The 15674-nt window shown below is 44.8% G+C and overlaps 1 protein-coding gene across 32 annotated transcripts in view; it reads left to right on the top strand.

Annotated features, from left to right (window-relative positions):
• Positions 1-15674, top strand: part of TENM3 (teneurin transmembrane protein 3) — a 2371016-nt gene that overhangs the window by 2293375 nt on the left and 61967 nt on the right. For 28 of the 32 annotated variants that reach the window (XM_053252610.1, XM_053252608.1, XM_053252605.1 and 25 more), the window contains 3 exons: positions 2456-2599; positions 14469-14718; positions 15065-15085. In XM_053252610.1, coding sequence (XP_053108585.1) covers positions 2456-2599; positions 14469-14718; positions 15065-15085 — 415 coding nt within the window. The remainder of the gene's footprint in view (positions 1-2455; positions 2600-14468; positions 14719-15064; positions 15086-15674) is intronic. The other 4 variants (XM_053252624.1, XM_053252627.1, XM_053252631.1 and 1 more) reach the window with 1 other exon arrangement.

The following is a 15674-nucleotide window of genomic DNA, read 5'->3' on the forward strand; positions in this document are numbered from 1 at the left end:
TACAGAAGTACCAATTGCATCTGTATCTATGGAGGCTCATTGGCAACCGCAACCTTCCCTCTAGCAACCCACCACCTTATTGGCTTCAGTTGGGCAATCCAAGCACCACAAGCAGGGCTCAGTTCCGCTGACAAAGAAAAAGAAGGTTGTGACAAAAAGAAGAAGGAGAAGGTTGAGCATCCCATCTAGGACCCGAAGGCGTCCAAACTATCCCTTCCTCTACCCACTGGGGAACACTTGCCAAACATTTCAAAGAGGAAAGCACATCTAGACTCTCAAAATTAACTCTCCCAGCCTAAAAAGCAGGCGTCACCCTCACAAAGACTACTGTGGAATCCGTCTTCCACACTCTCCAGATGAGATCTCTCACACTCTCCAGCCACACTTTCCAGATGAGATCCAACTCTCCCTGTGTTGTTGGATGCATACCCAAAACCTACACACAGGGAACACATTTCATCTCCCAGATTCACACTTACAATAGTTGTTTCAAAGACAGGCTGGGGTGCTCACCTGAAACACTTGCTCCTGAAAGGTTGCTGGACAGCATCCGGGGCCAGATACCACATAAATTATTTGTAGCTGTTGGCCATCTTCAAGGTGCTAAAAGGGTTTCTTCTGATTGATTGAGACTCAGTGGTCTGCATTCAAACAGACAACACCACTACAAAAGCATACATAAACAGGCAAGGTGAAATGGGGTCAAGAAACTTCTTGTCTCTAGCAGCAGACCTCTGGCTGTGGTGCATAAAACACCATATTAATGTCAGCAATTCATATACAGGGAAAACCCAACTCTCAGGCAGATGCTCTCAGCATCTCGATCTCACATGAATGGGAAGTAGCATGGGCAGAAGCTCATTGGATCTTTCATCATAAGGGAACTCCCATCATAGAACCTTTTGGATCAGCTGTCAACAAGCTGTGTTGCCTTTTTTTACTCCAGGCAACACTGCTTGTTGAGAGCTGATGCGAAACGTTCTATGATGGAAGTTCCCCAATGTGGTATCTGGCCCCTAATGTTATCCAGCAACTTTGTCAACCTGCAACTTTGAAATCATACAAGTGTAAATGGAACCACTTACTCCATTTCGCATTGCATAACAGCATTATCATACAATCTCTAACTAATCAAGACATCTGCTCGTATTTGCTACATTTAAAGAAGTGAGGCTTAAAGCTGTCTTCACTGAGGGTGCACCTCTTGGCTGTTGTGAAATATGCACCACAGACTGGTCCCTCATGGTTTCAGAATGCAATGATTAAAAAAAAAGTTCCTGAAAAGGACTTTCTCACTTTTGCACTGAGGACACAGTCATGCATGGTACATGCTTGGGACCTATCTTAAGTGCTGTCTCAGCTATCCCTTTGAATCCTTGGCTTCCATAGACTACCATTTACTGACTTGAAACACTGCATTCCTTTTTGCTATCACTTCTGCCCATTGGGTTAGTGAACTCAGGGCATTAAGGATTGACACCACCTATCTCACATTCTGCAAGGACAAGATGGCCCTCTGTCCAGACATTCAGTTTATCCTGAAAGTAGTTTCAGCCTTTCATCAATCTCAATCATCACTCTACCAGTGGTCTTTCCAATCCCTTCTAACATGCTAGAATGTTGTCTTCACTTTCTGGATATCAGACAAGCCTTGGCCTTTTATATCAGACACACTTCCCCCTTCCAGAAGACCAGCTTCCTGTTGATCTCCTACCCACATGATAGTTCAAACTATGATGCCTGCAAAAAAGCCCTTAGCACCATCCATCAAGGCCCATTCCACCAGAGCGATGTCTACATCTGAGGCCTTTTATAAAGCAGTACCTCTTGAAGTCATTTGCCAGGCTGCAACGGGGTCATGGTGACTTCCTTCATACAAAATTACACCTTGGATGCTCTGGCCTGGCAAGGTTTGTCAGAGCAGTTCTTCAGTCTCTCTTTGTATAAATACCCACCGCCAAGTAAGACAGCTTGCTATGCGCCTGTTGGTGTGAAGCACAGAGACCACATTGAAGAACAATAAGTTGCTTACTGAAACTTTGGTTCTTCTAGTGGTCATCTATGCCTTCACACACCTTCCCATCCTACACTCTGTGAGTCTCCATCACAGTGGACTCATGGCAGAGTGGAGGTGGGGTTCTCGCTAAAAAATACTTGAGGAAAAGAAGCTTGGAAGTTCCCAATGAGGTCTCTGCACATGTGCACAGCCCCATTGGTGTGGAGGCGCAGTTGACCACTAGAAGAACCAAAGTTATAGGTAAGCAACCATTGTTCTTTCACTCTTTACAATTTGTCAAGTTATTTATTTAACTAAAAATCCAGTCTATTCATTAATTTAAAATATTTATTTGGGTCATAGCTCTGAATGAATATGATTGAAGGATCTTAAAATCATTCAAAATATTTTTTTTTAAGCCATTTGACAATGAAAATTTTATTAATGTTCTTATTCCAGTATCTGTAGGTTATGAATATGAATCCTGTTTGGATCTGACACTATGGGAAAAACGGACTGCAGTTTTGCAGGGTTACGAATTGGATGCCTCAAACATGGGTGGCTGGACACTGGATAAACATCATGTACTGGATGTTCAAAACGGCAAGTTTATGAATCGAAACGTTACTATTTCATTTTCTTTTTTAGCACCTGTTAATTACTCTCTTGCCCCACTGCATCTCTCTTCTTTCTTTTCTCTTTATTTAAATCCTTGCTCTCTCCCCAATTTTTCTGTCCAATTCCAGGATTTCTAATTTCAGTCCCTGTATGGACCCATTTAACCTGGCTTACCACTGGTTTGCTCTCCATTGAAACATTTCACTGGCTTTTTCAATTGTTTCAATTAAAACACATTTTTACTCCCAGATGTTCCCTGCTTGACCTGCCAGCCTCCTCCAGTCTTATTCCCTTCACCACCATCTTCTCCTTTTCCTGTTAGGTGGTTATGTATTTAGACTTCAAGCCTGTGGATTTTATTTCTGTAAACTTCCTATGGTGTTTGTGCTTAATAACAATAAAGAGGAGGCATTAACAGCCCCATTAGCACCAGGCCTGTCCCAGCACATGTCTGGTACACTTTAGTGCCATATGGGAGATAATGGGAGGTGTGTGTTTGTTTCTTCTTTACCCCTTCCTCCTTTCCCTTCTGGGTGGGGAGGTCTGGCTTTGCTTTGCTTAAGGCTCCCTCTCCTTTTCCTCTTTGGCAGCTGCTTGGCTGCTTTGCCTTCCCTAATTTGCTCATATACTGCGCAGCTGGGCCAGCCCTATTCCATAGCTGGGTGGCAGGCTCTTGTGGGTGAGGCTTTTCCATCTCTTGGCCCTTAAAAAGAGAGGGCAGCCATGGGGGTGCAGCTTGCCAGCGGTTCGCCAAAGGGGGCCGGCCTTTGGAGGTGGCCTTCAGAGGTGGGACTGAGGACTGGGGCCTATTTATTTATTTATTGGACTCCTTCCCTATAGTGCCAGTCTCTCTTTTATTGCCTGGCTATTTACAGCTATGTGTCAGGGTTCTGGTATAGGTGGGGGGATAGGGGACATTTCTGGGGGTTCTGGAGCAGCTGTTACAGTAGTAGTGGGGAATAGAAGATTTGGCGATGACAGGTCAGCAGGCCATTACAGAGGAAGTGACAAGGGAGACAAGACATTTAATAGCTGTTTCCCTTTCTGGCTGTCCTATCAGTTCTCAGGCCTCGGTGAATAGTTCTAACCACCCTCAGAACCTGACCTTGCTCCTTTGCAGTGCTAGGTCAATTCAAAATAAGACCAGAACTATTCATGATTTGATCATGGATGAGGGAGCTGACTTGGCTTGTATAACTGAGACCTGGTTGGGGGAGGCTAGTGGTTCAATATGAGCTCAGTTCCTCCCTCCTGGGTACTCAGTGGTGGAGCAGGTAGTGGAGTGGAGTGGCTGTGATCTATCGGAGTAACATCTCCCTTACCAGGATCCCTGTGAGACAGTTGGACGATATTGAGTGTGTGTATCTTGGCCTGGGAATTCGAGATAGATTGGGGATTCTGTTGGTGTACCGCGCACCATGTTGCCCAATGGAGTCCCTAACTGAGCTGACAGAGCTGGTCTCCAAGCTTGTGTGGTGCACTCTCTGGTAACCTTTAGGCTGCAATACTCCAATGCGCTCTACATTGGGCTGCCTGGAGCTGACTTGGGGAGGGTCTTCTCTACAGTCGCTCCTGGGCTGTAGAATGCGCTCCATATAAACATTTACCAGCCTTTAAAAGAGCTCTTAAGACACACTTTTTTAGCCAGGATTTTAACAGTCTTTGAATGTGTTAACCTTTTAATTGCTGTTGATTTTTTTTTAAATTGCTGTAATCTCTGAATGTTTAAAATCTTTTAATTATTGTTTTAATAGTTGGCTTTATTCTGTTTCTATTGTGTTTATTTTTGTGAACCACCTAGAGCCTTTGGAGTCAGGCAGTACAGAAACAAACAAACAAACAAACAAACAAATAATGATGCAGCAGAAGCTCAGATCAGCTTCCGTGGATCACAGGGCAGAATTAGCCTCTTGGTTGACCTTCATGATTCCTCCTTGCTCCTGCTACATTTACCAGGACTATGGAAGGCGGGTGGGGGGGAATCTACCCCAATCCTAAATCTGGAATTAGGCATTTTAAGTGACTTCCACTAAAGACAGCTTTGTATCCTCTCCTTCTTTATCCCCCAATAAAGCCTAATAATAGAAAATGAGTGATGAGACACACCTGCATTACAGTTTTTCACACCCCAGTACATGATAGCCAATGAGTGGGGACTAGGAATCCTGCAGTGCAGTCATGCCATATTGCCATGGGAGCGAGGAGGAGGAGCAGACACAGAGCTGCTTTACTGGCAGCCACCCTATAACATCTAGTTCATGCCCCACAGTGCAGCATGATACAGGCAAAATTTAACGCTTCCTTTCATCTTGGGAAGATTGTATGCAGGAAGTGGCTTTGCTATTGGGCTGTGATCTGAAGTACATTCACATAGGAGCAAGTTCCTTTGAAATGAGTGAGATTGACTCCCAAGTAAATTATACTGGTATCCACAGTATCAGAGAGATTTATTCTTTCAAATAGATAGTTCAGTTGACACAACAGGGAGCTTCAAAAGGTGGCATCTAGACCTTCAACGGAACTGCATGCCCTCAGTGGAAACAATTTCCACAAGTTGAAGGAGAGTTGTGCTCCTGCAAGGATGTGTTCTGTTCACACAAGGAGTCTTCCTGCTTGTGAAAGCAGCTTCTGTCAACAACAGCTGCTCTGCCAAAGGTCTGTGTGCCACCCAATGAGTTTAAAGCTGATACAGTGTGTTGAGACTTCCATAGCAGTAGTTCCAGCCACAACGGCAGTGTAATAATAATAGTAATAATGATGATGATGATGATGATGATGATGATGTCTATATCTTCCATCTTAAGACATCAAAAAATGCATTGCAGGCTGCAAAAGGGACATAAGTCACCTATCACTGGAATGCAGCCAGTTATAGAGTAAAATATGACTGATGTTTAATTGCAGGCAGCAGTGACACACAGGAATTAAGTAAAGGAAATGCATGGCGTTCATGTTGACCTGATGTTATGTAATGGAAGTTATGGCAGCTGAAAGAAATTACCTAAGCTAGCCTCTGTTCAGAATATTATACCTGTCCTAGGATATGTCATCCACTGCCCTCCCAATAAGCTCTGGACATAATGCATTATAGGAAAGAAAGACAAGACCACTGATGCTGAAATTTATTTATTTTAAAAATTGTAACCCACTCTTCAGTGGTATGCTCTCTGTTTAGCAGGCACTTTCAGTGACTCAAAGTACAAACAGTACACTACATACTTAACACTAACAGTAATATGGCATACAACAGCAGGAATGATATAAAAAACAATGAACAGCAGGAGCAGAATAAAAGTCACTGGTTGGCATCCAGACTCGCAGAAGGTCAGGGCAAACAGAGAAGTGCCAGTGCTTCTGAAAAGTTTGACTAACACTGCCCCATTGCGCGCTTGAGAGGGGGTTCAATGACCTCCCCATGGGATTGTAGTTCAGTAATAGAGCTTCTGCTTTGCATGCAGAAGGTCCCAGGTTCAATCCCTGCCATCTCCAGGTAGGGCTTGAAAAAGCCCCTTGCCTAAAACTCTGAAGAGCCACTGCCAGTGTAGACAATACTCAGCTAGATGGATAAATGGTCTGATTCAGTATAAGGCAGTTTACTATGTTCCATTCTTCAATCAGCACTCTGTGTCATGCAAAGATCTGTCCCTAAGGGCCATGCAGCTCTCATCGACATATTTTTGGGAGTCACAAAGCTCTTCTGAGGAAAGGGGATATCATCTAAATTTTCCCCCTTGTGCAAGTGCATGCACGAACACTAGCACAGTGTTAGTCTGGAACTCTTCAGAAGCACTGACACTTCATTAGTGGATGTCAGCCAATGAAATCAATGGGGCTGTTCACACGACTGGACGGACAGAGGAGAAGGCAGGATTCAACCTACCTTCTCCCAGATGACTGCTCAGAGCCTGGGCGATGCGAAGCTGTGTGCCCACATGAGCAGCACTGCCAAGAGCAGTGCAGATGAATCTCCAGAGTCTCTGTGTGTGGCTGAGCTAGTAGTAGTCTGGCTCACACACAACTCCTTATCCCAGGATAAGGGAGTTCTCACTCCATTAACCTTGGCTAACAGCCAGGCTAAAAAGCAGGGCTAGGCAGTGCCTGCCCAATCGCAGTGGGCATCATGATCTGCTGTAACCCATAAGAATGGGTGCAGTGCCTGCACAAGGACCTCGCGGCCAAGTGCTCTTGCTCCAATCGGCATCCAGACCCACCCCCACATGCTCAGCATGGAAGTCTAAAAGGCGGGCTAGAGGTGCTTTGTAAGTTCCTTTTCTACCACCATAGCAATCACACCTCTAGTTGCTTCGTGAGCCAGCAACACTATCTCCCGGGAAGTCACATCTATATACCACCACCACATGCCAATTCCATCCATCTGGTATGCCATGCCCCCGCATAGCACCACATAACATCAAGATCATCTCGGTGGGGTATGCAATAGAGTTCAAGACTGTGCGCTCCTTCTCAGGGATCTGCTTCACGAGGGCAATTCCACCACTGGAGGATGAAGTCAAGGAACTCCTAGAGAAAGGGACTATTGCCCCGGTGCAGTGAACATGAAGAAGCAATGGATTCTACTCCAGGTACTTCCAAATCCTGAAGAGGGATGCAGGAAACCGCCCAATTATGGATCTGCATCACCTGAACAAATATGTGCGCACAAAGAAGTCCAGGATGATAGCGTTACAGGATATACTGCCATTTTACCAGGAGCGGTGGCTGGCAACGCAGGATCTCAAAGATGCATACTTCCATATAGGCATCAGGGAAGACCACCGGAAGTACCTTTGCTTTACAGTCAACAGCACCTCACGTTTTTACAAAATGCATGCTTGTTGTAGTGGCTCACCAACCTGTGGGGGTTACAGTCTTCCCATACTTAGATGACTGTTCCAAAACAAAAGAAGAGTTACTTTCTCAGATTTCATCTGTGCTATCTCTACTACGAGATCTGGGCATCAGGATAAATTGGAAGAAATCACACCTGGACCTCAGAGGTCTATAGCATACATCAGTATGATTTTGGACACAGAAATGAGCTTACCTGCCAAGGGACCACTATGAAACCGTCAAGAAGTTGGCTCTGGAATTCCAAGCTCAGCCGGAACAACAAGCCCATCGCATCCAAAGACTGTTGAGGCTCAAGGCATCCTGCAAGTCGACAGTTCTATTCACAAGATGCAGAAACTACAGTTGTGGTTTCTATCAGTCTTTGAGCCCTGTGTAGATAGTCAGAACCATCTGCTTGTGGTGCCTTTTCAGATCCTACATTCACTGACCTGGTGGACTAATCAACACCACGTGCTACAGGGGGTAACCTTCAAATTACCTGTAAAAAAAATCTGGGTCACAACGGATGCCTCCCTGACCAGATGTGGAGTGCACTGCAACACCCACATGGTGCAAGGTCATTGGACCCTAAGCAAAGGGATTACATATCAATTTCCTTGAACTCTTGGCTGTATTCTTGGGAATGAAGGCCTTGCTACCCCTGTTGAAAGGCCAAGTGATCCAACTACAACTTGACAACACTACAGTCATTGCCTATATAAATCGACAGGGTGGTACGGTCTCGAGGTCACCAGGTGCTCTCAGCCTCCAGCTATGGCACTGGTGTATCCATCAACTGATACATCCCATTGCCATCCACATAAAAGGGATGGACAATGTGCTTGCGGGCGACCTCAGTTGGTCTTTCCCTCAACAACATCAACACAAATGGGAGATCCACAATCAAGTCCTGCGACTACTGTTCATGTCTTGGGGGCACCCCACAATCAACCTCTTTGCGACAGCACAGAATGCAAAGTGTGAAAGGTTTTGCTCCAGAGCGGGTCACGGCCCTCTCTGGTGAAGCTTTGCAGGTAGACTGAAAAGGACCAAGGAGCTTCTGTACATGTTTCCTCCACAACCGTTAATTGTCAGAGTAGTAGCCAGACTGTTGATGAAACCTGTGCTGGGCATACTGATAAGACCTTGGTGGCCCACCAAATTTGGTTTTTGTCAATACTCAAGCTGTCGCACCATAGGTACCAACAGCTTCCTCAACTACCAAATCTCTTGTATCAGGACTACGGTTTAGTGCTCCACCCAGACGTGTCCACTGTGCGCCTGATGGCCTGGAGAATCAGCTGCTGAATAAGATCTTACTAAACAAACGCAAACCTTCCACTAGGTCCGATTTCTCAAGCAAGTGGTGACGGTTCAGAACTTATGCCACTAACAAGAGATTTAAGCCTAAAAGTGCTACCATCCCACAGGTGCTGCTCTACTTGACTTCTCTGAAGTCTTCCAACCTGGCAAATGTCTCTGTCAAGGTACACCTGTCCGCCTTATCCTCAAGGCACCCAGGCTGGGATGGGAGGAGTCTCTTCACACACCCAAGCTGCAAGAACTTCTTAAAAGGCCTGAATAACATATATCCCCCTGTTAGATGGCCTATCTCCCAATGGAGCATACCTCTTGTCCTTTCAGCCTTGACTCTAGAGCCATTTGAACCTTTGGGCTCAGCGTCACTAAAAATGGTGACTCTAAAGACTGCCTTTCTAGTGGCCATCACCACAGCATGCAGAGTGAATGAACTAACTGCACTCAGGATAGATGTTCCTGGATGGACCATGGGTTTCTCCCAAAAGTTATCTCAAACTTTTATTTAAACCAGGACATTGTTCTATCCACCTTTTCCAGGCTCCTTCTATGCCTCTAGAAAAGGCTATGCACACATTAGATGTTAGAAGGTCTCTTTTACAGGGGCGTAACTATAGGGGGGCAGGGGGGGCACGTGCCCTGGGCGCCACCCCGGCGGGTCACGTGGGGGGCGCCAAAAAGTGGCTCCCCCCCGCCACCCCCCCTGGATCGCCCGCAGAGTGTGGCGGCGGGCATGTGGGCGGCAATTCGGCGGCGGGTCGCCCACCCAGTGGCGGTGGCAGGTCGCCCACTGAGTGGCGGCGGCGGGTCGCCCGCCGCGCCAAGTGCGGCGGTGGCTGGTGTGGTGGCTGGCCTGGCGGCGATGGGATGGCCTCAGTGTAGCTGTAGCGGCGGCGCGGAGTGCAGGCAGCGACGCCGAGCCTGCCTTCTGGACCGGTGTCACTTTGCGTAGAAGCGACGCCGGTCCAGAAGGCAGGCTCGGCGTCGCTGCCTGCACTCCGTGCTGCCGCTCGGCCGCTACAGCTACACTGAGGCCATCCCATCACCGCCAGGCCAGCCACCACACCAGCCACCGCCGCACTTGGCACGGCGGGCGACCCGGACCCCCTGCCGCCGCCACTCGGCAGGCGACCCGCCGCGGCCCACCACATCGCCGCCGGCCTCCACCTAATTGCCGCCACCGCCGGCGATCTGCTGCCTGGGGGGCGCCGCCGCCGCCGGCCCAGGTATGTGGGGGGCGGTGGGGGGCGCCATTTCAGGGCGCTTGCCCTGGGCGCCATTTCCCCCCGATACGCCACTGCTCTTTTATATTATTTGGACAGTACTAAACCATTCAGGCTTTTAAAACGCTTGTTTGTTTCCTACAAAGGGAAATTGAAGGGACACTCTGTTTCTAGGGAATGCTTCTTTCATTGGCTAGTAGAACGGATATTGTTAGCCTATAAACTGCAGAAGGTTGAGCCCCCAAAATACATCCAGGCTCATTCCACTGGGGCCTATGTGGCTTCAGGGGCCCACCTGTCTGGAATTTCCTTAAGTGACATTTGCAAGGCAGCCACCTGGTCTACAGAGCTGCCTTTGGTGAAGCATTACACTATTGACGTTTGCTCTGCAGTAGAGGCTAACTTTGAGAGGTGCACTGAAAAGGGTGTTGCAATAACTACTACACCCGCCATCTCAAGCAGCTGGCTCAGCACCCATTCTTATGGGTTGCAACAGATCACAATCTAAATAAACAGGTTGTTGACGTGTAACTATTGATCTGGTAGTGATCCATTGTAATCCCTAAGATCTTCACGACCATCCCTGCTGCAGTAGCCACCAAACCTTTTTTATTTTGGGAACTCAACTGTTTTCTTCTGCTCATCATGATGAGGTTGATCGTCTCACAGTGGTTGTCCAGGAACTGACAAAGTGCGTCCAGCAGCTCCAGCCCACCTTTTATACTTTTATATGCGGAACATGTGGGAGCGGAGTCTGGACGCTGAGAGAAGCTAGAGCACTCGGCCGTGAGGTCCCTGCGCAGGCATAGTACCCATTCTTATAGATTACAATGGATCACTACCAGATCAATAGTTACAGGTAAGCAACCTGTCTTTTTCACACGCAGCCTAACCCAGGCATGGGAACAGCCTGAATGTGTTGGGTTTTTTTAATGGAAAAATTAAAAAGTCTTTTCCTAGTGCCATAAATACAGAAGGGTGGGTGCCAGGTAAGCCTTCTTGGGGAGTGTTCAAAAACTGGGGTGCTACTGCCAAGAAGTGCCTCTAACTGATCACCACTTGCCAAATTTTAAAAGACACCCAGAGAAAATCCTCTGGTTTTTACCCCAGTGCACATGTGAAAGCAGGTGATATCTCTGGATACCAAGCCGTATAGGGCTTTAAAGTTAAGCACCAGCACTTTGTATTGTGATCAAAAACAAACCCATATTAGTTGCTATACTTATGTGATCTTGTCTTCCTTAATTGATGGAGAAATGACCCCTTACTAGATAAAGCAAGGGATTGCTGGGAAAAGACCAGCTTAATATTAGCTAGGGCTGATTGACACAATCATGTTTCTTGGAGTATAATTCCAGCTATTATGTGACCATAAATGGAGATTTGTCATGAAGTGAATGGCATGTCAATGGGAGGCAAGGGTGAACACATGGAAAGCAGTACCACTGATAATTACCACTTCAGCTGGTCATAGGATTTGGCATTTATGTAACAAAACATATAAAGATAAAGCTTTATGGTATGTAGGTATGGGGTTCATCTTGCTTTTTATTATTGGGTTGTTTCTACTCATAAAGTGAGTCAGCAGCTATGTGTTTAAATTTATGTTCAGGAGACAGTTTGACAAGTAATGACTTTTTAAAGTGATGCCTGTCTAATTGAATAAATGAAGTGGCTAGTTGTAATGACAGAGTGGATGAGCTAGAGAAATTTATTCACAACGGAGCAAAGACAGTGACAGGTGTTTATACGGACACCCTGAATCACGGCAATAAATATTCTAATGTTCATCTTTCCCCTCTGTAGTAATAGAAGAGAGATGTGAAGGGGCAATTTTTCAAAGTAATGACAGAATAAATCAGGTGCCATAGTACAGAGTGCTGACTTGTATGATACCTCTGATGAAAATTATAGAACTCAGCTATTTCGGCAAAATTATGGTTTCCTGATTGTCAGAAATGATGTAATCATAGGAGGGGGATTTCAGATTCCATTAGTGCATTCTCACTCCAACTCTTCATGGAGAAATGTATTCTCTGTGCTGTTATGATGCAGCCTTATTTACGTGGCTTCTCTTTTACGTTTTCATCAGCCATTTACATTTTCCCACATTTCATAATGTAGATTTTTTTCTGCTAGTTACCTCTCTCACATTGCATGACGTTAGAAAAGTAATTGCCTCAGGCCTAAGAACATGGTATGCTTACAGGAAATATTTATCCTGTTGAGGTTTAACTTAAAAGTAGTCTTGGGCTGGAGAAAGCTCTTTTTAAACTCCTTAAATGAATTTTTGCCAGACTGATAGTTTTAGCAGTTATTTCAGGGGGAAGTATAATCATTAGCACCAACACTGTCTTTGAAATGTTGTATTCTTGGTCAATAAAACAAGTCTTGCTATATAGTACAAAGTGACGTGTGGTTTGCATGGATTATACCACATTGAGATTTATTGTGGAATGAGTGTAACAATAATAGCTGACAGTTCTCACAGCAGACCTTGATTGAGTCATTGATCTGGATAATAATGAGGATAGTGGTCATGTCTAACAGAATATAGTCTAGCTGTGAAAGCCTAACATTAGGCACATATATTGCTTCCCCACATTTCCTGTGGAGACTATAAAAATGATGCTGGTAAAGTACTTTGTCTTTTCCCAATGATTGTTGATGCCTTAAAGCAGAATTAGGTTTAAAGGGCGGGTGGCCTGCCAAAACATTTTTGTTATGTTTGACATATGAGTCCAGAACTGCAGATACATTATAGAGCCAGGCTCTGCTGCCAAAGGTAAATTATTATTGTACATTCAAGAAAGACCCTTTTGCAATATGAAATTGAGACTGTCGGAAAACTTCTTTGCAATAATAATTTATTGGCGTTGAATCAGATTGTGGTTTTGTGATATTTAACAACACGTATGTTTGCAATTTATTCTAGCAACACAAGAAGAAAGTATAAATGTATCCAATAGTTATTTGAATCCAGCAAGAGCATATTTGCATGCAAACAGTTGCTGCTCATATGTTTCTCAGGACCGAAAAGTCCAATTTCGGAGACCAGCCTACACATTCCAAGTTCCAGTCATTTGGCCTATTATTTGCTAACAGTTTGAAGAGAGACAGTGGGAAGTGTAGGGTTGCGTTCCAGTCCCTAGCAAAAGATGGGCGCTTTTGAAGGCATTTGGACTGAGACTTCACAAGCATAGCCCTGGCTAGACTTTTCAGCCTCGAGAAACATAGACAAAGCCCACATCTGCACATGCATTGCCCCAGAGGTGTAGCTAGTGAAGACGAAGCCCATGTTTGCCCCTATGCCCTGCGGCCCCTTCGAGTGAGGGAGATAATGAAAAAAATGAGGCAAGGAGGAGCTGGAGGACCCAGGTTCTTTGATCCCATCTGTTCAGTTATAGCTATGCCCCTGCATTGCCCCTTTTTTGACTGGGCCCATTGTTTCTGCTGCTAAAGAGTCCGAAGTCATATTCTGTCAACTTCTTATCTTGTCAAATTTATCCACACATTTTAAATGTGTTCAGCACTTGCTAAGCATTCATAGAAAGTAGTTATTTAAAAGATGTTTATTAAAAACCCTTTCTTTATATTCATGTCTGATTGTAAATGTGAATGGTTGAGGAAAAGTTATATTTTGCTCTCCTTTCACAAGTTAAACTCCTAGGTTAGGCTTGAAAAGACCATGCATGGACCTTCTGCCTTGCTAGCGGGACTTCTAAGCCCTCCCCTCACTGACAGCTGCCACCCATTATACTGACAATCTATTCCTCAGAGGAATAAATAATAGAGCTGTAGTCACTTGAGTATATACAAATTGGATTTCTGTGGAATTCAGCACTTGTGAAATGGTGTGAACAGCACTTGTGCAGTTTCTTACTCTCTTGTTCTTTGTACTGCTGTTTTTATTGGAAATGTTTTATAGAGATTGAGCCCTTTCTCACAGTCCCATGCGAAGGCTTGAGAGTGGGCAGTGGGGAAGGCTGCAGGAGCTTATCTTCCCTGCAGACTACCCTGTTGCTGCCTCTGGGCGCACCCAGATCATGCACCCAGACATTCCCCTGCTGGTTCTGGCAGCACAGAGGAGCCCCAGGAGCCCCTCAGTGTCTCAGCACCAGTTATAAGCAGTCAGATGTGGTTACAGGCATGGGCGGGACATGAACCTCAGCTTACTGGTGGGCTTCTTTGGCAGGTTTGCCTCCAAGGCACTGCCAGGATCCACGAGATACCGGCAGTTCTTACACACAGCCAACCCAGGCTGGGCATCCCTAGCCCAGGTTAGGCTGCGCCTGAGAACAGCCTCATTGTAAACTGCCTTGACGTTCCAAGACTAAAGTTGGTTTAGAGAATATAAAAATAAATTTTTAAAATTACCACTTTGTAGAATGTTAAATTTATATAGTGCATGCATTTTTCTATTCAGCTTTGTCTTTGCAAGAGCATTCCAGTAATGTGGGAAATTATATTTGTGTTTTCTTCAGGAATTCTCTACAAAGGTAATGGGGAAAATCAGTTCATCTCTCAGCAGCCTCCAGTTGTCAGTAGTATAATGGGCAATGGCAGACGACGTAGTATTTCTTGTCCAAGTTGCAACGGTCAAGCAGATGGCAATAAGCTTTTGGCTCCAGTTGCCTTAGCATGTGGTATTGACGGAAGCCTGTATGTAGGAGATTTCAACTATGTTCGACGGATATTCCCATCTGGAAATGTAACAAGTGTTCTTGAGCTTCGGTAAGGTTTTACTCTTAAACCACTTGGTTTCGGGATAATATTTTGACTCAATAGTTTTATAGAAATATACTGTATGTTTTCTTAAACATCTGAGCAGTGTAATGAAATATAAGTGCTTTTAAAATAATATTTAAAGATGAGGTTTAAAAATTGGAGATTTCTAATGCATTCATGCAGATAGCTTTCAGAAATATCTCAGCCATTCATTTTATCAGAATGACTGAATAGCATCACAAGCACCTTACCAGCATCATGACCTATTTACTGTTCCTCTTTTAACACTTCCTCTAATTTTTTTCTCTAATACTGTTCTTCTTACTCTTCCTTTCCTTGCCTTCCCAACAAGAAATAAAGATTTTAGACATAGGTAAGCATTTTAAGCATGTTCTTACTTTTCTTTTCAAAGTGTTATTTCCTTTTAAAAGAATAAATAAATAAATTCAATGCATTGAGGTACTCTAAAATATTTTATTATCACAAGGAGGAAGTACTCTATAAAAATCAAAACTCCAGATGACTGTTTTTGCCTTAAATCATACTAGGTGTAAGTTTGCAAAAATTTTAATATTCAGTATAATTCCCCCTCCCAATGCTGCTTTTAAGGCATTGCCCCTATTTTGTTTCCAGTGATGTCCTTATCCCTGCCATTCTCATTCACTGCCCTCCTCCCCATTTTAGTGTCATTGCCGGTCCCCTGCCACTAGACAGAACTTCTGCATTGCCTCAAATCACCTGAAATGCAGTGTGTTTCAATGGAGTCCATTCACACATTCAGCTGCCAGCCATCAAATGTATTGCAAACAAAGATAAATAAATCGAGTAATGTATCTACATGTGGGGAGTATGCCAGTGTCTCATACCAGCACAGGACAACAACCTATAAATGACTCTCACTCAGTTGGGTCCTTCCTTCTGGTTAGGCAAATCAATGGTGGAGAAAACAAGGATAGTGATAG

This window comes from Hemicordylus capensis, chromosome 5, assembly GCF_027244095.1.
Source record: "Hemicordylus capensis ecotype Gifberg chromosome 5, rHemCap1.1.pri, whole genome shotgun sequence".
NCBI classification, from domain to species: Eukaryota; Metazoa; Chordata; class Lepidosauria; order Squamata; family Cordylidae; genus Hemicordylus; species Hemicordylus capensis.